The sequence below is a fragment of the Ixodes scapularis genome, unplaced genomic scaffold (genome assembly GCF_016920785.2).
Source record: "Ixodes scapularis isolate PalLabHiFi unplaced genomic scaffold, ASM1692078v2 PGA_scaffold11__112_contigs__length_91849675, whole genome shotgun sequence".
Taxonomy (NCBI): Eukaryota; Metazoa; Arthropoda; class Arachnida; order Ixodida; family Ixodidae; genus Ixodes; species Ixodes scapularis.
Window position 1 is genome coordinate 5,333,691 of NW_024609837.1, and position 23,749 is coordinate 5,357,439.

At 45.0% G+C, this 23,749-nt stretch overlaps 1 protein-coding gene across 1 annotated transcript in view; it reads right to left on the bottom strand.

Moving 5' to 3' along the window:
* Positions 1–824: 824 nt before the first annotated feature.
* The window catches only part of LOC115309284 (papilin-like), a 29,580-nt gene continuing 6,655 nt past the window's right edge, over positions 825–23,749 (bottom strand). The window contains exons 5-7 of the mRNA XM_040216577.1: positions 22,611–22,781; positions 11,903–12,085; positions 825–841 (exon numbers count right to left, since the gene is read on the bottom strand). Of these exons, the coding sequence (XP_040072511.1) occupies positions 825–841; positions 11,903–12,085; positions 22,611–22,781 (371 nt within the window). The remainder of the gene's footprint in view (positions 842–11,902; positions 12,086–22,610; positions 22,782–23,749) is intronic.

Sequence of the window (23,749 nt, forward strand, 5' to 3'; positions counted from 1 at the left end):
TAGGTGTATATTAACTGAAGACCGAAAATATATAAGACGCTAGCGGATCAATTTATTTTGAGAATGGAGATTGGATATTCGTGCGTTGTGTACAAAATAAAAATAATTTAAACGAAGTCGGATATTGAGCTTGATTGAGGGCTCGCTGACGCACGTTGCTTCGTTTTCTTCTATCGACAAGGTCTCGAGCATCTGTCGCAGATCATTGCGAAGTATTAGTAAGAGGCGGTCAATTTTTTGACCGCCTTTTGAATTGACGTGACATTTCTATGCTTACTTCAACGATTATGAAACAGCCCTGGTGGGACTTAGTTCTTCCACCTGGAACCCCTCAACAAGGAACTACGTAACCTTAAAACTAAACGTCTTAAACGCGTTTTTGGCACATCATTTTCATTAAATGATTCTTCCCTGCCACGTGCCATCAAGCTCTTAAGTGATCTTCCCGAAGCCGCTGTTTCAGTTTCCGATCCAACAATTTTCGTTTAAAGTTAACCACATACATATTAGCTAATTAAATAACGACATTTTTTCCTTGTGAACTGGGCACTGTATCTATACTTTGAATTACATGAGATGTTAAAGGATGTGGGTATTAACATTTTTTGTGTCATTATTCGCTTTATGACTCCCAGCTGTGCAAATCTATGGGTCATTTTAATGCGCGCAGTTGTGTATTATTGTTTGTATGGAGTCGGGGTGCTCGCTGCAATTCCTTTGTAATGCTAATCAGACTGTATAGTCCATTTTCATATAATTGCGACAACCCTATAAAGTATTTTGAATGAAAAAAATGAATAAATATATTTCGTGTAATACGCATCTTAAAAACTGGCTGTATCTAGAAAAAAAAAGCAGATTAAATTTAATATATAAGAAATACTCGTATTTCATTGCATAAATAGCAAACGCTTCTGCTATGACGCATTAACAAATCCGTTGTGCGTCATTCTTCCCTGCTTTCGCAGATATGGTTGTGACGCACTTTCAACATCTGCTGCTAGGGAACTTTCAGTGCAGCTTTTTTTAGAGCGCAGCTCTTAGGCGACCATTTCCGGCTTGAGCGCCGTCGCCGCCGGCGTAACCGCGCGGAGGAGGAGGAGGAGAACTTTTTGCGCTAAATTTAAGAAAAAATTATCTCGCTAAATTTAGCGGAAAAAATGTTCCCACTATATTTAGCAGAACAATTTCCCCGTCAAAGATTGTGAGAATAATTTCCCGCTAAAATTTGTGGTAAAAATTCCGCGCTTAAATTAGCAGGAAAAATTCCTCTCTAAATTTAACGGAAAACATTCCCCGCTAAATTTAGCGGGAAAATTTCCCCTCTAAAACTAGCGGAAAACGTTTTCCATCTCAAACAATCACCGCCATATTTAGGGAAAAACTTTCCCCACCAAATTTAGCGGGAAAATCTTCCCGCTAAAATTTGGTGGTAAAATTTCCAGCCTAATTTAGCAGAAAAGTTTCCCCGCGAAGTTTAGTGAAAAAGAAAATCCCCGTTTGATTTAGGGGGAAAATTTTCCCGCAAATTCTAGCGGAAAAATTTTCCCGCTAAATGTAGCAAAACAAATTCCCGCTAAACTTAGAGGGAAAAACACCCCCCCCCCCCCCCCCCCCCCACTAAATTTAGCCGAAAAAAGTTCCCCGCCAAATTTGCCAAAGTAAATGCTATCGAGTTGGCAGGTTACAACCGCCTGAGCATTAACTAATTGATAACTTTCACTTGGCTAATTGTTTCAGTGGAATGTCTAATTCTGATTCTGTTTGCCCATAATCTACTTATTCCCTGGTTTACTCAAAAGTAACTCAGTCGGTCTATCTGAGGGAGCCTCAAAGAAAAGCTTTGCTAAAGGTGCACTGGCCTTGAAAATTATTTTTCTTGTGATCGATATAAGACCACCTCATTTCATCTTGAGAAAGCCAAGAACGCTGCAGAGGAGGAATGACCCAAATCTAGCATGAAGTCATAAGTTTCAGATGAGCACATTCTATTTGTAGCTGAAAAAGTGGTGTCACACTTAATTAGAAAGACAAGTGAAACAAAAAAAAATTATTAGGTCTTTCGGTTAAGAAAGCTGTGCATACTTTAGCTCAGCTTTCATTATTTTGTTCAGATTTTACTTTGTAGGTTTGAGTTCATTTATGATGGCTATTAGTACACTTGGAGCATGTTAAATAGATTGGACGGGACAGACAACCGCACTTTGGCGTCCATCATATGTCTGAGCTGTGACTTCATTCGTTTTAGTTCAAGTGTATCTCTCGTTTGGCTCGATCAGTATCTAGTTCATACACTGAATGCCTTCTTACAGGGTTGCGTTGCCACAGGAGACTTGTGCCCTTGGGGGTGTTTGGTGAGTGGTGTCCCCAATAATCATGAGCCCCGAGCCATGCATGGGTTCAGAACCCCTGTATGTCTGGCTGAGCTAGGTGTCCCTGTGTCTGATGAAACTAGAGTCTTGGAAGTTGAGCCAAGCCCGGGCTAGATTTCCTTCAGGGGCCCACCGGGTTAGGCAACATCCCACCCCAGCCCGCGCTCCGCACAGGCAGGTGTCCCTCGTTGGCCCGCCCAGGGCGATTGGGTTAGTCGCTTTGCATCACCCATCCTTTCTTCTTTCTTCTCCATCCCTCTTTACAATTTCTCGTATTTTAGATGTATTAGAACTGTTTTAAAGTTAACAGGATTATTATAGACCGATACGCGGCGCGCTTCTGTTTACCGACAGGGCCAGAAGGCCGCGCATGCGCAAAAGCTACGTGGGCAAAAGCGGCCGTTCTCTTCGTGTTTTTAGCCATTGTATTGTGTAGCATGCGCATGTTGTGGACGTTGTAGAGACGCTTTTAGCTTTATTCCTGCGTCGTATGTCTTCTCAACGTATGCCATATGGTATGCCCGACTATTTGAGCTCGCTACCCGAGCCTGAACGGCAGCGGTATCGAGACAAATTGTGCGGGGACGCCGTTGCCTCAGGCGATTTGTACGCCGTAAACAACGACTGCTGGAGTTCCGACGGGAGGTCTCTGCCACCAACGTTAACGGCTCACGTCGTCGTTTATTTTGTTTTTTTCACCAAGCTAGTTCACGGCCGACATGGTGTACGCGTAGAGGTCTCTCGAGGCCTACAATTACCTCGAGCCGCTTTCCGCGCTGCCGGCGGGATCAGCACAGTGGATCAGCAGACTGTGGGTCTGAGGAAGTGTATTTATTAATTAATTAAATACATACAGCGTCTTTCAAGTCAAGGTATGATATTTTCCTTACCCTTATGATCACAAGGCACGAACAAGCGGCCGGTCCTCTTCCACTTTGTAGCACGGGCGTAGCGAGCAGTGTTGTAAGCGTTACCGAAAAGAAGTAACGAAATACGTCACTCGTTACTTGCGAATACAAGGAACGCGTCATCGACCTACGTTACCTCAAAATAAGAGGAACGCGTTTCAGTTAAAAAGTAACGCACGTTACTTTTCCATTACTTTTTAATTATGAATTGACGGTAACAATATTCTTTTTGTTCTTTTCCGACTGCATTTTTTCGGCACTGGGACAAAGGGCATAGGGGTTAAGGTTTTTCCGAAGTGGGTCGTTTTGCACGGGGAAAAGACAAGCTAAAGTTTGAAGTTAGGTAGAATGTAGTGCAATAATTAATGACTTGGGGCCTATACTTGGTTTCAGCTTCCGTCTAGACGCAGACGAAGCTACGAGCTGATATGACCAATCAAACAGTGTCAAAAGAGCGAGTCACTGAATCTTTCTTGTTTGTGATTGGTTCAGCGATGGTAGACCACGTACTTCAGAAACATGACAGACAGCATGATGGTTTTTGTTTTACGCAGTCGTTTGGTCTCCTGAGCTCGTAGCGCCGGTTGCGTCTGGGCTGAAAGTAAGACCAAGTATGAAAGCACGGAAACAAAATACTGTTTCCAGGTCTTGGGAAGAATATGTGACGAGCAACATAACTACTAGTACGTGTTATTTGAAACAAGTAGTGTAAGTACGTTCCCCCTTACTGTCTCGAAGAAGTAACGAGTACGTTATTCCATTACAGAAAAAAGTAACGCGTTACCGGCAACGCCGTTACTTGTAACGCGTTGCCGCCGACACTGGTAGCGAGCTACCGACAAGCGCTTGGTCGGTGCTTTGTGCGCGGACACCGTAGGAACAAAATCTGGGTGGCTTTAAATTTTATTATTTTCAAAGAAAGTAACTAAAGATGGTCTTTGTATTGTATTGTATTGGATTGTATATAAGTTGAGCGTGGTAAGTGCAGGATCTCACGGTACTGGTATGGTAACTGTTATGGTATGCTCTGTCATTTTGCTATATAAGAAGGGACCTGAACTAAAGGCATTACGGAGAACAAGTGTTCCAAAAAGCGTCCCTAGCGCATTATAACGCCGAGAGGGGCTCACTAATCAAAGGATGATTTATAGAGAACGCGCGGAGAACGCACGGCGAAACAGCACTTGTGCTCATCTGGAAGGTTAACAAACGCACGAGGTTCGCCAAGAACAGACGAGCTTGCTCGCCGTATAGGTTTGAAAGCGTGCAGCCATCGTTTCTTATTTGTCGAGCTGGTTCACGAACCAAAACACTCTAAATGTGGTCACGAGAGCTGCGATAGGAAATAGGTATTCGAGATAAATCGGTGTCAAATGAAACAATTTTGTTATGCCGGCTTTTACCATAAGTAAGACCGCAGTTACACACGCACAGAGTGAAAGAGTCAGGTCATGGTGCGTTGAGAGCGCTTTCATTGGTCGAACCACAGTGTCACAGTATTGAGAAAAGAACGACTCGTGTTTTGTTGCGCTGCTCGATTGACTTCATCAGCTCGTGACTTTGACTGCGCCCTGAGTGACTAATGGTGAAACGAGGTATGCTTATAATGTCGCAAAAATACTTCGTTACGGTCACGAGCTTGTGAATCTAATTCTTGAGGTTAGTAATAGAGAAAATCAAGTACGCGTTGCAAGAAAATTGTGACATCCTTATAGGGTAAGCGACTTTTATAGTTACTAAATTACAGATGTCTGCATATTTAATTACACTATCAGCAGAAAGCTCATATGAATTCATAGCTGATATGAATATGAATTAGGCTTTTCATATTTAAAGGACAAATGTTTGAAATCATACGATATTCCGTGATATAGAAAAGAAATGACAAATGAAGTGGCAAAGTTAATAATCAAAAATTACCCATGAATAGTGGCATTTTATTTATTCGTCTTCATCACAGCCCCTGGGTTATGAAACGCACGTCGTTCCTTCACATTGTTGATTTGTGATAATAATCTTTCCAGACAAAATCCACAGACGCGCGCCAAGGCGTGTGGTCAATCTTATTCAAGCCTTTTTACCTCCTGAGTTTGTCTAATCATGCGCGAATTACGTAAAATATGAAAATAAAAAAAGTCAAGAGATGAGATAAAACTACAACCTTTATTTTGAGAGTAAGATTATCAAAAGAAATGGCATCGTTAAAAGCATTGCCGACTCATGGAGTGCCTCAGCAAGACTATCAGATAGTGAAGTTTATTCAAAGAAGTCACGGCGCCATCAGCTCCTTCATTTTAATATTCCTCTTGAGGTACGTGAGCAGCTATAAATGAGATAACAGTAAAAGATGTAAGTAAAGAAGGATTACAACCACCTTAATTGCATTTCATCGTAAATATTGGGGATATTTCAGTTATAAACAAAACTAAAGACCGTTATCACTTTTAACCGTTTATGTTTCTTTTCAGACAATTTCAAAATATTGTAGTTGACAAGACAATTCAGTTATTTGCACTTTTCTAATAATTCAAGACGGACGTCGAATATTGTAGGAATAATATCTAATACTTCTAAAGTAGATTTTAGCTGCCGTTGGCTTCTAAGTACAAAATCAAGATACTTTTTAAAGTACATTATTTTTTTTTCATCAAACCAAGCCAATGAGTATGAAGGCATTTATAGTAGTAGTATTAGTAGTACGGGGGATAAATGTGGAAGACAAAAAGGTGAAAAGTGGTAAGTTGCTTGCGCGTCACTGCCGTTAAAGTGTGTCGAGTTTTTTTTTTTTTTTTTAATAGCTAATAGCACGGATGCAGGCAACTTATACGCACTTCAATAATACTAAGAAAAAGAACTTGTAACTGTAAAACAACTTAAAAATCACAATATCTTGCCAAAGATACGTTTGCGTTTTGGTCGGAGAAGATATGGTCATACATTACATGTCGCGGCGTACTAAAAAAGAACTATATTTATATCAATTTTTTTTTTGCTGAAACGTCTCTACTTTATGTGCGCCTTTAAAAATATTTTTACACCTTTTACTTAACCTTTTGTTCGGACTGAAGAAAGGCCTTATAGGGGGTGCGGACATTATGAAGAGATTCTTGAGCTAAGAAAGACGGATGCGAGCGGTGGAAGTGGCCGGAACGTTGGGTCACAGCCCAATGTCATGACTTCGCCCGGACTTCACCCCGGATAGGACCCTCGACAACGGCGGCGTTCGCATGCGGTGTAGACAAACACCACACAGATGACAAGCAGCTGCAGCAGCGGCGGGGCCCCCTTCCCAGCGGCTGCCTTGATGATAATTCCCCTTCCCGATATCGAAACCCCCCGAGCAGACAATAGAGCGTTTTAGTAGATCGTTCCGTCACTCCCGCTACGCTATACGCAATCCCCTACGCTTTCTGCTGAGTCTGCTCTATGTAGCGTAGCGGAACCGCCATTTCAAGTTTGAGTAGAACGTTCGCAAACCGCTACACATTACAGCGTTATGAGAACTGACGCAACGCCAAAACGCCACTAGCGGTTCTTTGAGACAGTAAGGCTTGCGTAAAGCAAAAGTTTGTAAAGCAATTTATTTGCATTTTTTTATTAACGTAGTTATCTTAATATAATATTTTTCTTGATCGAATAAAGTGCTAATATTTGCTTGTTTTTTTTAAGTAATTCTTTTTTTTTGTTTGTAATTGAATACAACTGATGGTGAAGCTGTCCAAGCCAATCCGGTATGAGTCAAGAGCCAAAGTCATCAGAAGAAATCTTCAAAAATAAATTACAACGACCGTAGCTCTTTTGTTATGTCAATGCGGTCGGTCTTTCTTTCATCTTTCTCACTGCTCACACAAATAAAACGCTAGAGAAGTCCTTCAGATACGCCTGCTCGCTCGCTGCTTTGGTCGGTTCTGTCCTCACGACAATAGCTGCCGAGCAGGAGGCCGCACCCTTTGCTCAAGGTGCCACGAATTGCGCAGCTTGTTTTTCCCCCCGTGGGCTGTATTTAGCACGTCCGCCATAAATCGCTACCAGTGTCAGTCCTGGAACGGCTTTGTCGAGGCTGCTTCCCGCAGCAGCAAGATATAACCCGCCGCTCAGACCCGCTATAGCGAAGCGGGACAGTCATGGCGTGACGGCCATATTGCTGGCTCTCACTAGTCTTGTTGAGACCTGTTCTCGCAAGACCCACGCTAGGGCGCCGCGCTACGCGCGCAACATTTCTCTCAACTCTCGTAAAATAGCGTGCCTCTGCTAGCTTCCGCAGCTCCGCTAATGCTCCGCTAGCATCGCACATGCGCAGTAGCGTCGTCGTTTTAGCGTATAGCGCAGCGGGGCTTCCCAGAACGATCTACTAAGACCCTCTATTGAGTGAATAGGGAGTTTTCGTAGACCGCGTTTCCCCCTCCGCTGAGCCCTCAGCAACGAAAAAGCCGCTACTGCGCCTGCGCCCCGATATTCTTGACTGTAGAGTTCTGGGTATCATAGTGGGTTGCGGAGAGCTTTGAGGAACGGCGAAAACGATCCACGAAAACGCTCCATTGAGTGAATGAACCCTTTCTGACGAGAGCTATGGGTTGCTATGTCACGTGCATCCTAGGACAGAAAACAAATAACTGCAGATACCTTAAAAGCTGGTTCTATTGTTAGCGTCGACTAAATCTTTTGGATCTCGGTAACCACTCTATGGAAACAATGCCACACCGCTTCGTTCCTGGGTGACTCGAAATAAAGAAAGTTGCCCCCATAGTAATCACGCGCTCAAGGTTTGAGACCTATAGCGCGTGATTACTGTGTGGTCAACACTTGCTATCGCGCGGTGGCGGTGCAAAGAAACTCAAGATATACCACGGAGTAGCTTTCGAAAATGTGGTTTTTCCCCACAAGAAAACAACGTACAGCACAAAGAGTCACAACGGGACCCAAAAGCTCGCCGCTTCAGTTCATCGGGGTCGTATCTCTTTCGGCACCAGCCCGACGCGTGATCGAACAAGGACCTAAGTTCTGCCTCCCACCAAGGCAAGACGCCATTGATAAGCTCCTGATGGTACGAGAGAGAGCATTCAAAGCACCCCAGAAAACATCATTGCAAGTCATCTATGAGGGACTTGAATGCCTGGCCGGCTTACACAACCCGGACACTCCAAAGTTGACCTTTGCCTCAACCGTCCAGGAACTGCGTCGCAAAAACTAAAGGCTATGCTTTTCAGACAAAGAGGGAGGGTTTGTAGTTGTGGATTCGGGGTCGTATAAAGAAAAATCCCAACAACCCATAGCGAAGAACTTCAAACAAGTAGATCCAAAACGAACTCAATCAGCAAGAAAAGCCATCCTAAAATTACTTGAAAATCAACAATGCAGAGGCCTTATCATCATGATCAAAGGATCGCAACCAAGTAAATTGTGTGTTTTTTTCTCGGCAAAAAAACACACAGAAACGGAGTTCCTCTTCGCGCCACCGTATCAGAGAGACACACATGGCAAAGTCAAGTGTCACAGGTTTTGGCGAAGATTCTATCGTAAGTTAAAGTAAACGACCCTTCACGATACTAAGCTGGGACCGAGTGATTTACTTTCTTCAGGAAAAAAGGATGTTAAATTTTTCCGGACTTCTTCTTAGATATCCAGGACATGTACTATTCGATTCCCATGTCACTCTCCTGATGATCCTCCAAACAACCATCAAGGAGCAGGGCCTTCAATGCTTCTAAAATGCAGCTGGTACAAGCCTTGATAGCTTCTTGGAGCTTTTAGGAATACACGTCATAGTGACTGTGGTATCACACCAGGAGCAACACTATGTGCAGAAAAGTGGAGTCTGCATACGATCCCGAGTAGCTCCATACTGGTGCGATTTGTACCTTGACGCATGCGGTAAAAATATTCTAGAAACTCTAAAAGATCAACGCATTGAGGCCATTTTCCTGTACGCAGATTGCTTTCTCATACTGTGTAATTGAAATGCAGACGAGCCGAGTAACAGGTGTTTGGATAGTGTCATACGCAACTTTAAATACAGCTACCCAGGATTATCTTTCACCCAGGAACTTCCCGTAAACCTGACTATACGGTTTCTAGATCTCTCCTTGGAGTTCTAAACTACCCAGATGTGTTGGATGTAGGAAGCCAGCTCATCTAAAGGATTCCTTCCAAGCAACTCAGAACACACAGAAACTGTAAAACGAGGGTTGGCTACCAAAGCTCTTGTCTCGGCACTATACAAATCTTGCCCCGTAGAGTCGGGCGCAGCTCTCAAAAACAACTCTGTAGGATTCAGGACTCTAGTTACACAAGCACACTCCTAATACCGGTATGCGAGACCCTCTGCAAGCAAGTGTGGCAAGAAAAATACACAACCAACGAAAAAAAAGTCTCCCAAACCTCTTGTGGTGATGCCATACATCCACGGGATAACGCATCCCCTAAATAAGATCGCCGGCCGACAAGGTGTACAAGTCGTATGCTCAGCCCCCAACAAGGCATATGCCATGTGCCGCAAGGTGAATTGTACGAGCGACCAAAATCAGAAGTCCACCTGCGGCTTCGCGCACAAAACACCATACGCCCCGTGCGAGAGAGGAGTTGTGTACAGAATTCCGTTGTCATGTGGCAAGTGCTACATTGGACAAACTGGGCGATGTATTAATGAGCGCACTAGCGTCAGCTGGCCACCTTCCGGCGCATTGCCGAGTATGCCAATGTGCTCCTGATTCCACAAACGTTAACATTGCTGGAAGACACAAAAACCAGCTTGCAGGGAGAATCTTGGAGTCTCTGGCTATTGAGGCGAACGGGGACGACTGTGTGAGTGCTGCCTCCATTACTCTATTTCCGAAAGAAAAACTGTACCTTCTGCGAGCACCCCATGTGAGAAACCAAGTCAGGAACACGTGAACGTTAGCCACCCAATGTCATACCAAAGAAGGTGAAGTTACCCCAGAGAACTTAACAGTATATTCATGAGGGTATATGAAAAAGACGAATTTGAGTAAATGGTTGATAGTCCAGCAGTGTGTGTCTCTTTTTCTCGACTCCTTTGTTTTTTCCTTCAGCGTTCAGCAGGAAACCGTCAGAAGCATGTCATACCAACCAGCTCAGCTCCAGGCAGTCACAAATTCTGCCCGGCTTCAACCATCGCCGTCTTTAAAAAAAAACAACAAAAAAACTACAACATTTAAGACTGCTGGCCAGTCGCAATGCAAAAGCAGTTGTATACGTAGCGCATTCCCACAAGCCGCGCGCCGCGCTGAGCTCGGCCGTGCAGCTTCTCAGGAGTCTACCCGGCCGGGCACTGCTGGCTGTGCGGCCAGCCGCTCCCTCTTACAGGCGGCGGGGACGCTGCGCCTGGAGTGGGTTGCTACAGACTACAAGCTTCGCTCCGTGGGACAGGGGAATTCAGGTGCCGCTTGGAGCAACATCAAAATCTGATAACGCCGGTTTGCTCGATGGAAAAGTTAATGCTTTTGCATTAAAACTTGCTCAGGCATTTCCCACCGCTCCCCAAAAGGAGCATGCAGGTACCGCGAACGGAGCACCGGGTACGCATCATTAGCGGCGCAGGCAAGCACGTGACACTCCGCTCTTTCCTCGGCTTCTGATTGGCCGAACGTACCGCAAAGTATTGGAAAGTTGAGCGAGTTTCTATTGGGGATGAGATCAGACCGTAGCACCCCAAGCGGCTAACTTTAGAACTACAGGTATTGGGGCATAAATCCAATGACTCGGCGCTTGGTTGACATAACCGAACGTGGCGTCAGCGCTCGGCTGCAGTTCATGTTTTCGTGTAAGCAGGACGAGGTTTTTTTTATACCAATCCGGCCAGCATGAACAATGCAGCATGCATGGTGCTTAGCACAGCACAAAAGCCGAAGTGGTTCAGGCTCTCATACTCCGACGACTGGTTTCGGGACAGACCCGGCACTTAAGCTCACCTCGTTTATTGCTAGTATATTTGCATTAAACCGTGCTCCGCGCTCTATCGAAGAAAATGGCCTGAACGTGCCCACAAGGCCTGTGGGCATGTGCAAAAGGCCTTGTGTTGGGTAAACACCGAGTTGTGGGAACAACATACGGGTCAGCGCGCCCCCTATAGTTCGATCTCCTCGCCATGCGTCACACTACTGAGCGTTGCGGGACCGCGTGCGTCGTTACCCAAGCGACCGCCCCTTTCCGCAAGGACGCCGCAACGCACTCAAATGCATTGAAACGCGATTGTGCGTGTGGACCTTTAGCGTCTTATGCTTGAACTGCGTTCAGACTTTTGTTGTTCCTTTGTATTTGCCTCGTGTGTAGTTGCCTCGTGATCTGGGATTTCGAACCAGAGGAGCCACGGTTCTACATGTGTGACAGTTTAAGACGCTCAAGATTGCACTAATCAAAAACAAATCCTAACAAGTCCCTTTTCGCAGCACCCCCTGGGTAACGCAAGACGCCTATTCTGGTCCTTTTCTGAGTTTCTATATTCACTGAAATCTTAAAAAAACGCAAGACGTGGTGAGATTTGATCACCATACTATATGTTGTACATAGTGTGTCAGCGTTAACGTTTCATTAATAGAAGCTATTATCGACATTGTTCCGACTAACTCCTGAAGCCGGTAGCAAAAGCAAAACTTATAGACTTACCAATGCAAAGTCTTTGACATTCTTTGAATGTATAGAAGATGTTTGTTTTTCCAGAGACAGTGCGCTTTGTAAATTGAGTTTTATGTACACATACGTTTTTATCAATGTCATAATAATAGCGATGGAATGCTCCTTTCCACTTACTAATGTCGGGCTTTTGAGCACAAGGACTTGTTGGGTTTTCTGGAAGAGAAAATATTTGCTTCGTATTTATTACCATTAAAACCCTAAAATATTTTAACGGATAAACCTGTCTGTTATGAACGAAAATGCACACACTAGCATAAGGCTGGCTTATAGTGATGTGGATCATGCTACAGGTAGTATTTTCAGTATGTTTCAATCTCAGTTCACGAAATGTTTCCTCCAGTACATCGTTCGGAAAAAATCTACTGTGCGCATTTCTTTAAAAAAAAACATCTGTTTGATTAAATTGCTTTAGACACAAGTATGAAGTTATCAAATTTAATAGTCGAGTATATAGACGCAAGGTTATATTACGCCTCAGCAAAGCACTAATTGAGATAACCTAGGTAGCACTTAAAAAAAGAAAAACGCCTAACTTGACACGAGCTGTGCAATCCTAGGGTTTTAATTGTGGCTCAACACAGTTTTTCTCCACAAGGCGTTAGTTTTTGCCAGAGTACTTTCATTTAGCATTTATATGGCTTTGCTTTGGCTCGTCACATAATATCCGAAGTGCTAGACTCTACTCAAGGATGGCACTTACAAACCGAAAGAGGAGCAGTGTGCCACAACTGGGACTTTGTTCGTCGATTTAGGCCCGAAGATGCCAGATGACAGCCAAACTACCAAATGTGAAGCCTAGGTTTGTCACTTGTTTGACAAATAAGGATACGATTTCTAGACTTCAGCCAAAGAATGTTAAGTTTGGTTCTACCTTAGCTTCCACAGTAACAAACAGTATCAATAACAAGACAGTAACTAGAAGCGCAGCTGTATATTAAATTAATATCAATCAAGACTAAGTAAAGCGGAATTATCTCATCATGGGATTTTCATAAAGGAATCGTTGGAAAAAGTTTAGAGAAAAAAGCACGCACCTTACAGCGGTTCCCGGTTTCTACGCATGCTATGTTATTTTTTCTTCAGTAATTATCCCTACAGTTACAATGAAAATTAACTGTTTCTGTTATGTAAGTAAGATTCGAACAGAAATTAAAAGCTAAACTTGCGGTGTCTCTTGACTGCTTACTTCAGAATCATGGTATTTTTTGGGTAGATAATATTCTAGAGGAATATCTGCCGTTTTCAAACAGTCTCGCAAATCGCAGTAAAAACACGGAATGCAGAATACATCACTGAACATAATAATAATATTAAGAAGTATTATTATTAATATTAATTTTAATATCTATTTTGCTGCATGTCCCACAATAGGCCACTGTGTTCACTAGGGCATTTCATACCCTTGCGGCAAATATCTTGAACCCTGTTACCCACAAGAAACTGAAATACAATGAATTCGCTGGCAAATAAAAAAAAAAAACGGTAACGCCGTCGGAGTCGGTGTAACCGCGCGTTGCGTTATGGGAATAATGCAACTGGGCGTGACCGCGCGTTGCATTATGGGAAAATTTCCCCACTAAATGTTCAGCTAGATTTAGCGGGAAAATTCCTCCGCTAAGCTTAGCGAAATGTTTTCGCTAAATTTCCCGCTAGATTTACCGGGAAAAAGGTTTGGTACATTTCCCGCTAAATATAGCGGAAAATTTAGCAAATGTTTTCTCCAAAATGGGAACGCAGGAGGAGATGAGGAGGGAAGTGTTCGGGGGAGGAGGAGGGACCATACCCTCCCCTCCGTACTCTCCCCTCCTCCTCCTGAAGAGCTGCGCTCTAATTTCGCATTGCGGAAAACTGTAAACGTCTTTTTGTATTATTATTATCATCATGATTATCATCATCATCATCATCATCGGAGTGTATTATGTGATTTAAGTCGCTGTCGAGTGAGAAAATTTATAGGAAGCATTCTTCCCGTAATCATGCGTGTAATCTTAATGCGTGCTCAAGCGTATCGCAAAAGACTTTTAAACCTATGGGAAGCGCTAAACGCGAAAATTGAAACTGCCGCACATTCAGGAATAGAGATACCAGGTCAGCTCTCCAAATGAGACTATAACGCCAGTCGGCGAGGGCAGCGTGTCATCATTACTTCTAGATATATTCAAAAACTCGAGCTGGGGCTTCACTTGTTGAAGGTAAATTTTAATCGCCTTAGCGACCTTCCTCCAAAAAGTAGTTGATCTCTTATATTTAAAGCCATCCGCAGGCGCTCTGAAACAGACTATCGAGGCGCTCCAAGAGTCTGTAAAAAAGTGCGAATCCGTCATGCGGCTAGTCGCAGCCAGATGGAAGAGATATTAAACTACTCAGGTCGGAAGTTGGAGTGCTGCAGGCTACCGTGTCCGATCAAACTTCAATGATTGGACACCTGCAAAACACCGTATATTCGACCGAACAATACAGCAGGAGTTGCAATACGGAAATTCACGGTGTTCCTTGTACGAGTGATGAAAACCTGAAAGTCAAATTAGATGATCTTGAAACAAAACTGAGCATCGAGGGCTTTAATCCTGCCCAAGTGTTAGCATGCCTGTGATCCAGGCGCGAAGGGGCATCTTCGATTTTAATTCAGTTCACATCTGTATTCGGGAAAAGACAATGGATGAGTGCTCGAAAGAAGTTGGCCACGCTTCCTGGGACAGGAAGACAACAGAAAGTATGCTTTTATGACAACTTAACAGGAACCAGCAAGAACATCTTCTTTCAAGCCAGAACAAAGGACAGGGAAGAATCGTACAGGTTCCTGTGGGTAAAAGACGGCACCATCTTCACCAAAAGGACGAGACCTGAACGGCGCTACGCATCGCTAGCACTAGAAACATTGGAAAGAATAACGTAGCAGTAGAAAACAGAAATGTACTTTCTGACTTGCCTTCCTTTCTTGAAACGTTTCCGCCTAGTGCAAGTGCGATTACGGTACAACTTGTAAACACAAGAAGCATAAGAAAATATTAGGACGAGTTTCTACTTATTGTTCTGGCAGCTGAGAACGTTGTCAATGTGTTTCTTTTGACAGAAATAAATGTTCAAGATGTGGGCGTTCCACAAGGTCAATTTTCTTTATCCGGTTTGATACTTTCTTTCCGACTCGCAACTCGGCTCAGGAGGAGGCCGCAGAGTACGGACGCAGGCTGCATCTGTCTCCGTGTCTTTCTCGTGAGACACCCCAGATTTCGCTGCGCCAAGTGCCGCCATAGCGTACATCAAAGATGCTTAATGCTCGCGGCCGAGAAGCTCCTTTTAACAAGTGGGGTACGCCCACATATCTGCAGCCACTGCGACAGTTCCCTACCTACTAGCCCTAACGAAGGGGATGTTAGGGCTAGCGAGGTGTACGACTACGGCAAGCAGCTTGCGGACGAAAACGACGACGGCGACAACCAAAGGGAGGGCTGGTCCCCCTCGCCCATTTCTTCCTACACGGCTTGCGCGGCTGCCCAGCGCCGTGAACTTGAACCATCCCATCAGCTTCTGCACGGTCTCCTCCTCGATGCTTTGGAGGGGACCTCGTTTCTGACGGACCAGCTAGGTGACCTGCCTGACCGAGGAAAATAGGCGGCTCAGGACTGCATGGGCTCGAAACATGGAACAACAGGCGTTGCTTGTCTGCTCGCTCCGGGACGAGGCAAAGGCTTGCCGAGCTCAAGTTGCAGGCCTGGGGAAGGCAAGTGGGGCGTCGTCCTTTGCTGCAGTCGTTCAGAGCCGCAGCTCCCCGTCCGCTTCATGTGAGCAAAAACTGCCGCAGAGGCCCGCGGTGAAGTTACAGATCTCGCCACCTGAATCTGGGATCCAAGCCCTCTCGCAATCAACGCACTTGGCATCGGGTGCCCGGGACGGTGCACACCCCATCCCTGCACAACTCAAGCCGGCACTCCCGAGGGTCCAGTTGAACTCCACTGCACCAAGCAAGGATGGTGCATGTGACGGGCGAGCGGCGCGTCTGGGGCCGACGCGCCCGAAGGCTCGAACCCCCGCGCTGACGGCGGCATCCGAGACCTCAAAGCTGACCGTCGCTTCGCCGTCAGTGAGTCGGAGAGCCTTATTGCGTCACCAAACTGGCGCTTGACACCACCTGTGAGGATGTCTCCTCCCACCTATCCCCCGTCGGGCTTGACAAACTGGAGTGCCGGTGTCTGAGGAATCGGCACGACTCGTACGCCTCCATCCATGTGTCGGTTGCTGCCGAGGATTTTGAGAAACTCGCTCACCCTGCCGCGTGGCCGAAATCCTGACCCTTTAAGGCTTTCACAGGCACCCTTTGACAAGCCCTTCTCCATGTCTCTAAGGAAACTCCCACGACCGACGAAAAGTGATGAGTCACGTTGGTTTAGTTAATCGAAACGTCCGCGGCTGATGCACAAAAAGACGAATGTTTTTTTCGTTTTCTTTTTTATAACGTTATCCTATCCAATTATCCTATATTCTGTTTAACGAAAATTTGGTTATGCTGTGACATTGGGTCCTCCGATTACTTTTTATTTTATTTTGTGGTGCACCGGCGTGACCGCGACTTGGCCACGCGTGATACAACTGGAGGCGGTGTGTTAGCGGCCGTTGTCAGGCGTTTCCGCTCGAAAAGAGGCGAAGATGTAGAAACATTTCCCGAGAGTTTATGGGTAGAAATCAGGTGTGCAAAGACAGTACGCCTTTTACTGGCCTTTTTTACCTGCCTCCGCAAACGGCGCCCGACGACCTTCCCATGTGTCTCACTGGCATGGAGAACACCGTTAACGAATTACAACGGCGTGATGTCTTAATCTTAGGTGATTTTAAAGCGCCAGGCATCAACTCGACCCAGTTTAATGTTTCAACTGACAAATTTCATTGCAAGCAGAAAGACAATGACCACATAAACTTTGTTTATTTTTTGTATCTTGTACAACACAACGTTATTCTTAACCACCAAGGTAATGCTTTAGATATATGTCTCTCAAACATGGATTGCGTGCGTGTAGCCCGAGGTGAAGTCCCTGTGGTTCCCTTGGTTAAGTATCATCATGCCCTTGACTTGGTGCTTTCTTTTGATCATTCCTCAGTTTCCGCTCCTCTTGAGACCTCTCTAACACGCATCTTATACGATTTTTCATCAGGAGACTAGATCGGAATGCTCCCCCACCTCTCGAGTGTTGATTAGTTTCCGGTTTTAGAATCCTTTGATGCATATTAGCAGGTAGCTAAATGAATACTCGCAACCACGACCACATGACGGGAGAGTATAGGCGGGCGCTTTGCTCCCAGTGTAACCTAAACCATCGAATCAACAAAACATACCGTTCCACTCATAGCGTAGAACCATTCATACGGCCTCAGTTTCTTTCTAGGTAAGCTTAATTTGTTCGAGTCCAAGGATATTAACGTACTCGGAAGCTCGTGCCAGAATGTTGAATTGTTAGAGATAGGCAACCTTCGCTTTATTGACAGTCTCGCATTTCTTAATGCAAGCCTGGAGACGCTCGTGCAAAATCTCCACTCTAAGGGAACAGAGTATTTTTGTTGCCTTCGGCAGGCCTTTCCCGAGCTCGTCGACCTCCTTGCCCGCAAAGGAGTGTTTTGTTATAATTTCATTACAAGCTTTGAAAGTTACGAGGTTCAAAGTCTCCCGCCACGAGAGGCCTTTTTTAACAAGTTGACTGGGAGTGGGGTGTGTGAAGAGGACTACGAACATGCACAGGTCGTTTTCGATACCTTTGGTTTGAAGAACCTCGGAGAATACAGCGACCTGTACCTAAAGACGGACTGCCTCCTACTGGCCGACGTGTTCCAAAACTTTAGACGGTGGACGCTGGAGACGTACGAAATTGAGGCTCTACATTTCGTATCGTTACCATCCCTAAGCTTGTCGTGTGCGCTGAAACAGTCGAAAGTAAGACTGCAGCTAATTGACGATCCTGACACCTATCTCATGATAGAACAGGGTATTCGCGGAGGGATTACCCGATGCACAACCCGCCATGCTGTCGCAAATGTTCCGGGAACGGATACGTTTAACCCGCAGCACGAACCGTCTCAGATTTTGGACTTGGACGTAAACGGACTGTATGCGACGACAATGAGAGAAGCCCTGCCAGTGTCGGACTTTGGGTGGATGACGAAAGACGAGATTGTCTGCCTGAACATTCATGACGTTCCAGATGACGCTCCGACGGGCTACATTCTGGAGGTAGACCTCAGATATTCTCACGACTTGCACGATACTCATTCTGACTTTCCCTTTTCCCCGGTGAAGCAAAGCGTTCCCTACGATTGGTTGTCCGACTATCAAAAAAGTCTCAATGACAAGTTTGAAATGCCCAAAGAGGAATCCGCTACGAAGGTGTTGCTCACACTTCACAACAAAACGAAATACGTTTTGCACTACCGGATTTTGAAACAGTACATCCAGTTAGGACTAGAGGTCACCAAAATTCACCGAGTCCTCAAATTCTCGCAGCGAGCGTTCTTGAAGGAGTTTATTGATTTTAACCACCAGCTGAGACAGCAAGCGACCAACTCCTTCCACAAGAATCTTTCCAAACTGTTCATGAACAGCATATATGGCAAGACGATCGAGAATGCACGTAAACATGGACACATTAAACTGTGCGTTAAAGAGGACGACATACTGAAAATGCTTCAGAAACCGAACCTGACGCAGTTTCGAGCACTTAGCTCGCAGGTCGTAATTTTCCAGTTCGCTCCGAAAGTGATCAGACTCAAGCAACCACTCTACGCAGGGTTCTCGATTCTTGAGATATCAAAAATAGTAATGTACGACTTCTTTTATAATCAACTTCGTCGTGCGATCCCCTCAGCGAGGGCTCTTTACTGCGACACGGATTCCTTCTTCCTACACCTTCAGGGATCAGACGTAGACGACAAACTGCTCCAACTCCGAGACGTATGCTTGGATACATCTGGATATCCAGAGAGTCACAAACTCTTTTCAACCGAAAACAAAATGAAGCTCGGCGTGTTAAAAAACGAATATCCGACTACTCACTTGGTGGATTTTTGTTGCTTGAAACCAAAGCTATACAGCTTCAAAACAAGCAGCAACACATGTTGCGTAAGAGCCAAGGGAGTAAAGAAATCTGAGTCTCGCAAGTTGACCTACGAGCTGTACAAGCACGCTCTAGAGACGAAAACTTTGCACAGAGTAACGCAGCACTTGATTGCTCGAAAACTTAACGAGAACAAAAGCACCGCGGTCGAAAAGATTGCTCTGAATCCGATCGACAACAAGCGATACATTTGCAGCGACGGGATTACGACGCTTCCTTTTGGTCATAAGAGCGTTTTCGGAAGCGAGCGATCTGACTCCTCCTCACACGCCTTGTGAATATTTTGGACTGTGGCGCAGTCGCTCGCGTTTCCCATCGGTGTGTCTTGAAACTTGTGTACATTTTTGTATAATTCGCTAGTGTACGAAAGTCGGATCCTATCTCTCTTCTACTCTCACGCCCTGACCTTGTAAACATATTTTTTGGCTTGTATCGCGCGCGTTGTTATGTTATTCCACAACTTGTTTTTTTCCTCTGATATGTCTTGATACTGCTTGTGTTGTAGATTTTTGTGTAAAGTGTTTCCAGTGGTTTCTTTGAAGCGTAGAGTGATTTTAAAAGCCGTATCTGTACTTATAAGTGTATGTGTTTTTAGAGCGAATGATAATAAAAAAAAACATGAAACATCATATCTGTCTCGTCTTTAACGCGTATGGATGCGACCACGCTCCGGTCTATTTCCCACAATGCTCCGTTCAGCAGCTGCAGATGACGATAAAATTAGCGAGAGATGACCTGAGCGCGATAGATTTGACTCCATCTACCAAGCTGGCGTTAAAATTAGCGAGAAAATGTCGCGTGATGGTGGTAAAAGTTCACGCCTGCCAAGGGACTCAGCTGCGCGCCATCTACAAACGGAATCGGCAACTCACACGCACAAAGCCCGGACTTGAATTGCGCGCGCGCGAAAATACGGATGAGCACACCTTAGCAACACGAGCAATTCAACTTTTCAGCAACAGACGGCGCAAGGTCAGACCCACGACGCAAGATGTCACTCATGCCCTAACAACAAAGACGCTTAACAACAAAAGACACCCGCCATCTATCAACCGAGGTGTAAACTGCGCAGCAATTCAAATATCAGGTGATGTTGGTCACAAGACCCACCGGGAAAACACGCGACAAAGCATTTCTCGTCACTCGGCGACATAAATGTGTCGTCATCATGATAGTGCATTTTCCCGCCTGACAGATGACTCAATAATCCTGAACTCTTCCGTCATCCCTATAGAGCCCTCCGGTGGATGACTCAGCAATTCCGTTACAAAATCCAAGCGTTGCGACAGCTCTAACACGTGATCTGAATTGCGCGCTTGACGTACGAAATACTAGGACGATTTAAGCCGTCCAAGAAGCATTGTGCTCGTAGCTCAGGAGGTAGAGTGTTGGACTTCTGTGCAGAAGGTAGCGAGGTCGATTCCCAACCGGCCGCGGAGCCTTTTTTAGCGATTAAAATGCATTTGCCGCGCGCAGATTCAAATAATGTCACGTGACCATCATGTGACCGCAGCGCAGCGCCCTCTGTCGGACGCAGCTCGAACCCTGTGACATCACACGTGAGACGCGCCGCAATTCAAATCCTATATCGCCCTCTGTCGAACGAAGCCCTGTGACATCATGTGGTTGTTATAGACAGCTGTCAACATCTGGTCAACCACGCTTGTGGTTTGAGGTTTGCGGTCTGAGGTGGTTGTTATCAGATGACGACCACAGCTGTCAACACTTGGTCAACCACGCTTGTGGTCTGCGGTTTGAGGTCGCACGCGTACCTCGGGGGCGGGACCCGGGTGAGCTCCGATTGGTCACTAGCCAACGCCCATGCCCTATCATTAGTCCCTGGGATAGGAAAGAGGGAGGAGGCCCCGCCCTGCGGCTCTGATTGTTCGGGGCTGGCCCCGCCCCCTTAATAAACAAGGGGGTGGGGCCAGCCCCCTTGTTTATTTCCTGTTCCATCGTGTATGATATAACACTACTGAACGCCATAAACTGACTGAGAATCTTCAACTGCAAGAATTTTTACGTTTATTTTTTCAGCGTTAAGACAATTTTGTTTTCTGACAAAGTTATCGGCCATCATTATAACGACGAAACCCACTCACTTTTCGAATCAGAAGCAATCAATATAAGTGTTATAACCAGTACTCCGAGAAACTCATTGTTTTTAACTCGTGCTACAGGGCATTTGTTATTTATATTGAACACCTGTCCGGCGTGTGAATTATGAATGTGGTTCACTTTAAGATTGATTTCGGAGAGCAAAGACATTGATTGCTGTGTGCTTGTGCTACTGCTTCCTATATCAATCGTTTTGAGCGCCTCTCAAACATGTTTTTATGTTACTGCAATTTCTCATGATTGTAAACAAGAACTAGAGATTTTATTTTGGTAGCATTCAGCTCAATGTATGTCATATATGATTGCATGCAGTTACTGTAAAGTTCATTGCTCTTCTGTATATGTGTGTTTTATGTATTCATTTCCATCCAGTGTGCAAGTACCACAACCCCAAGGTTGCTTCTGGGCACTATAATAAACATATTGATTAATTGATTTCATATTTTAATTTTAACGCAAACCGCCCAGTTTAGTTTTGCAGATTTAACGGGAATCCGTTAAGAAGTATTCAGGTTCTGTTAGTGCTTCGGAAAATGTTGGACATGTAGTATCTCAAAGCAATAACAGGCGCTCGTAACGTGCAATAGCAAAATACGCACATTAAATTGACAGTATTCAATATATGTATAAAATAAATCGGAACTTTACACTCTAGATCAGCTCTACACATGTCGAAGGTACAAAAAATAATTCTTAATCGAACCCCGTCTAAATAAAAATATTATTTAAGCAGATAAAACCTTCTACGCACAGGTATTTTCTGAAGACGTATCCTGAAATTATAAAACCGGGATCCACGTGTGTACACGCACGAAGACAGGCATCCGCCAGTGTGTTGGTTTGGTTTCTATGTGAGCCGATCATCAGTACCGACATCTAATGGCCTTCATAAAATAATGACGTCTTTATTTTATTTCAAAGCAATGTATTAAAAAAATAGAAAGACGTTTACAACACCCTGTAACGCGGAATAAGAGCGCAGCTGTTGAGGAGGAGGAGGGCGGAAGGGTACTGAGAGGAGGGTATACCCCTCCTCCTCACCTCCTCATTCTCCCTGATGCCACTCATTCCCTCCTCCCTCCTCTTTTTCCTCCTCCTGCCCATCATCCTTCAACCTCCTCTCTCTTCTCCTTCCCCTGCCCTCCCCTCCTCCCTCCTCTTCCTCCTCCCTCTCCTCCTTCCTCCTCCTCCCACGTTGCATCATGGGAAATGTCCCATAATGCACCGCGCGGTACCCTCGCAACGTCACATGTGACATCACGAGTCCCGCGCGTTGCATTGTGGAACATTTCCCATAGTGCACCGCGCGGTTACGCCAACGGCGACGCCACTCAAGCCGGAAACGGGCACCTAAGAGCTGCGCTCTAAAAGAAGTCATCTATATGTATGAGCTCTATTTATATCCTGGATCGTCTAGCCTCACATTTCATTTTTGTAATCTCAAAATAGGCAAAGTTACTTACTTGCGCAAGTCTCCCAACACTGCTTGGGTGTATCAAAGCTGTTTCCGCCATCGTCGCATCCCTTAAACTGTTCACACCTTTTGGTAAGGGTATTGTACCCATACTGATATGCCAGATATATGCAGGAACTTATATTTTGTATTGGCATTCCGCACTTGTCTTGTACAAACCCTGTATATTTTTAAGCCATGGAGCAAGATAACGCAATGTTTCAAAGTATTCACATATTATTAACACAGAGCGGATTTTAACAAAACCAACAAATAAGAGTAAACCACAAAGTTCGATTTGTTGCGGAGAAGAATAAAGAAGTTGAAAAGGCAAAAAGAAAACAGGTACATAACTGTGCCTTTGAATTCTGCGGATTTCGCGTGGGATTTTTATTTAACCATATTTATATCTGGTCGACCCTGCCGGTCACAATACTGCTTCTGAGCCATGTAAATGCTGGCACCGCATTCTGGACCGCATAGTTTGATATCATAGTTTTCATGGTTCATCGTAAAGCGCCGTTCACACTCTTGCAACCCAGTAAGACCGAGAGAGACCAGATCGTTCTTTAAGCATCTTGCGACGTCTTAGGACCAGCTCCGCTGCAGCGCATCCGGTCTAAAGACGCTGCAAGAGGCATAAAAACCGGTCTGGTCTCTCTCGGTCTCAAGTGCCGTTCACATATATGCGACTGAGTACGACCGAGAAAGACCAGACCGGTCTTTAAGCCTCTTGCGACGTCTTAGGACCGGATGTGCTGCAGCGGAGTTGGTCCTAAGAAATCGCAAGAGGCTTAAAAACCGGTGTGGTCTCTCTAGGTCTTACTCGGTCGCAAAAGTGTGAATGGGCCTTTACTTGGTTGCAAGAGTGTGAACGGCGCTTAAATGCTATACTTCATACAAAATTCGTTAAACTAGTGCAATAGCCTGAACGGCGCTTAAATATTACACTTCATCCAAAATTCGTTAAAGTAGTGCGAAATAGTAACAAGTTCAATGCAATTTTTTTTACACGGTAATTGCTTAAGTCTTGGAGCGTCCATTTGAACTGGCTATTGCTTAGTCATAAACAGTTCGAACATGCAAAATAACCAACAGAGATGGAAGAGCGGAGATTGACAATAATGCACTAAATCACTCACTGAACGC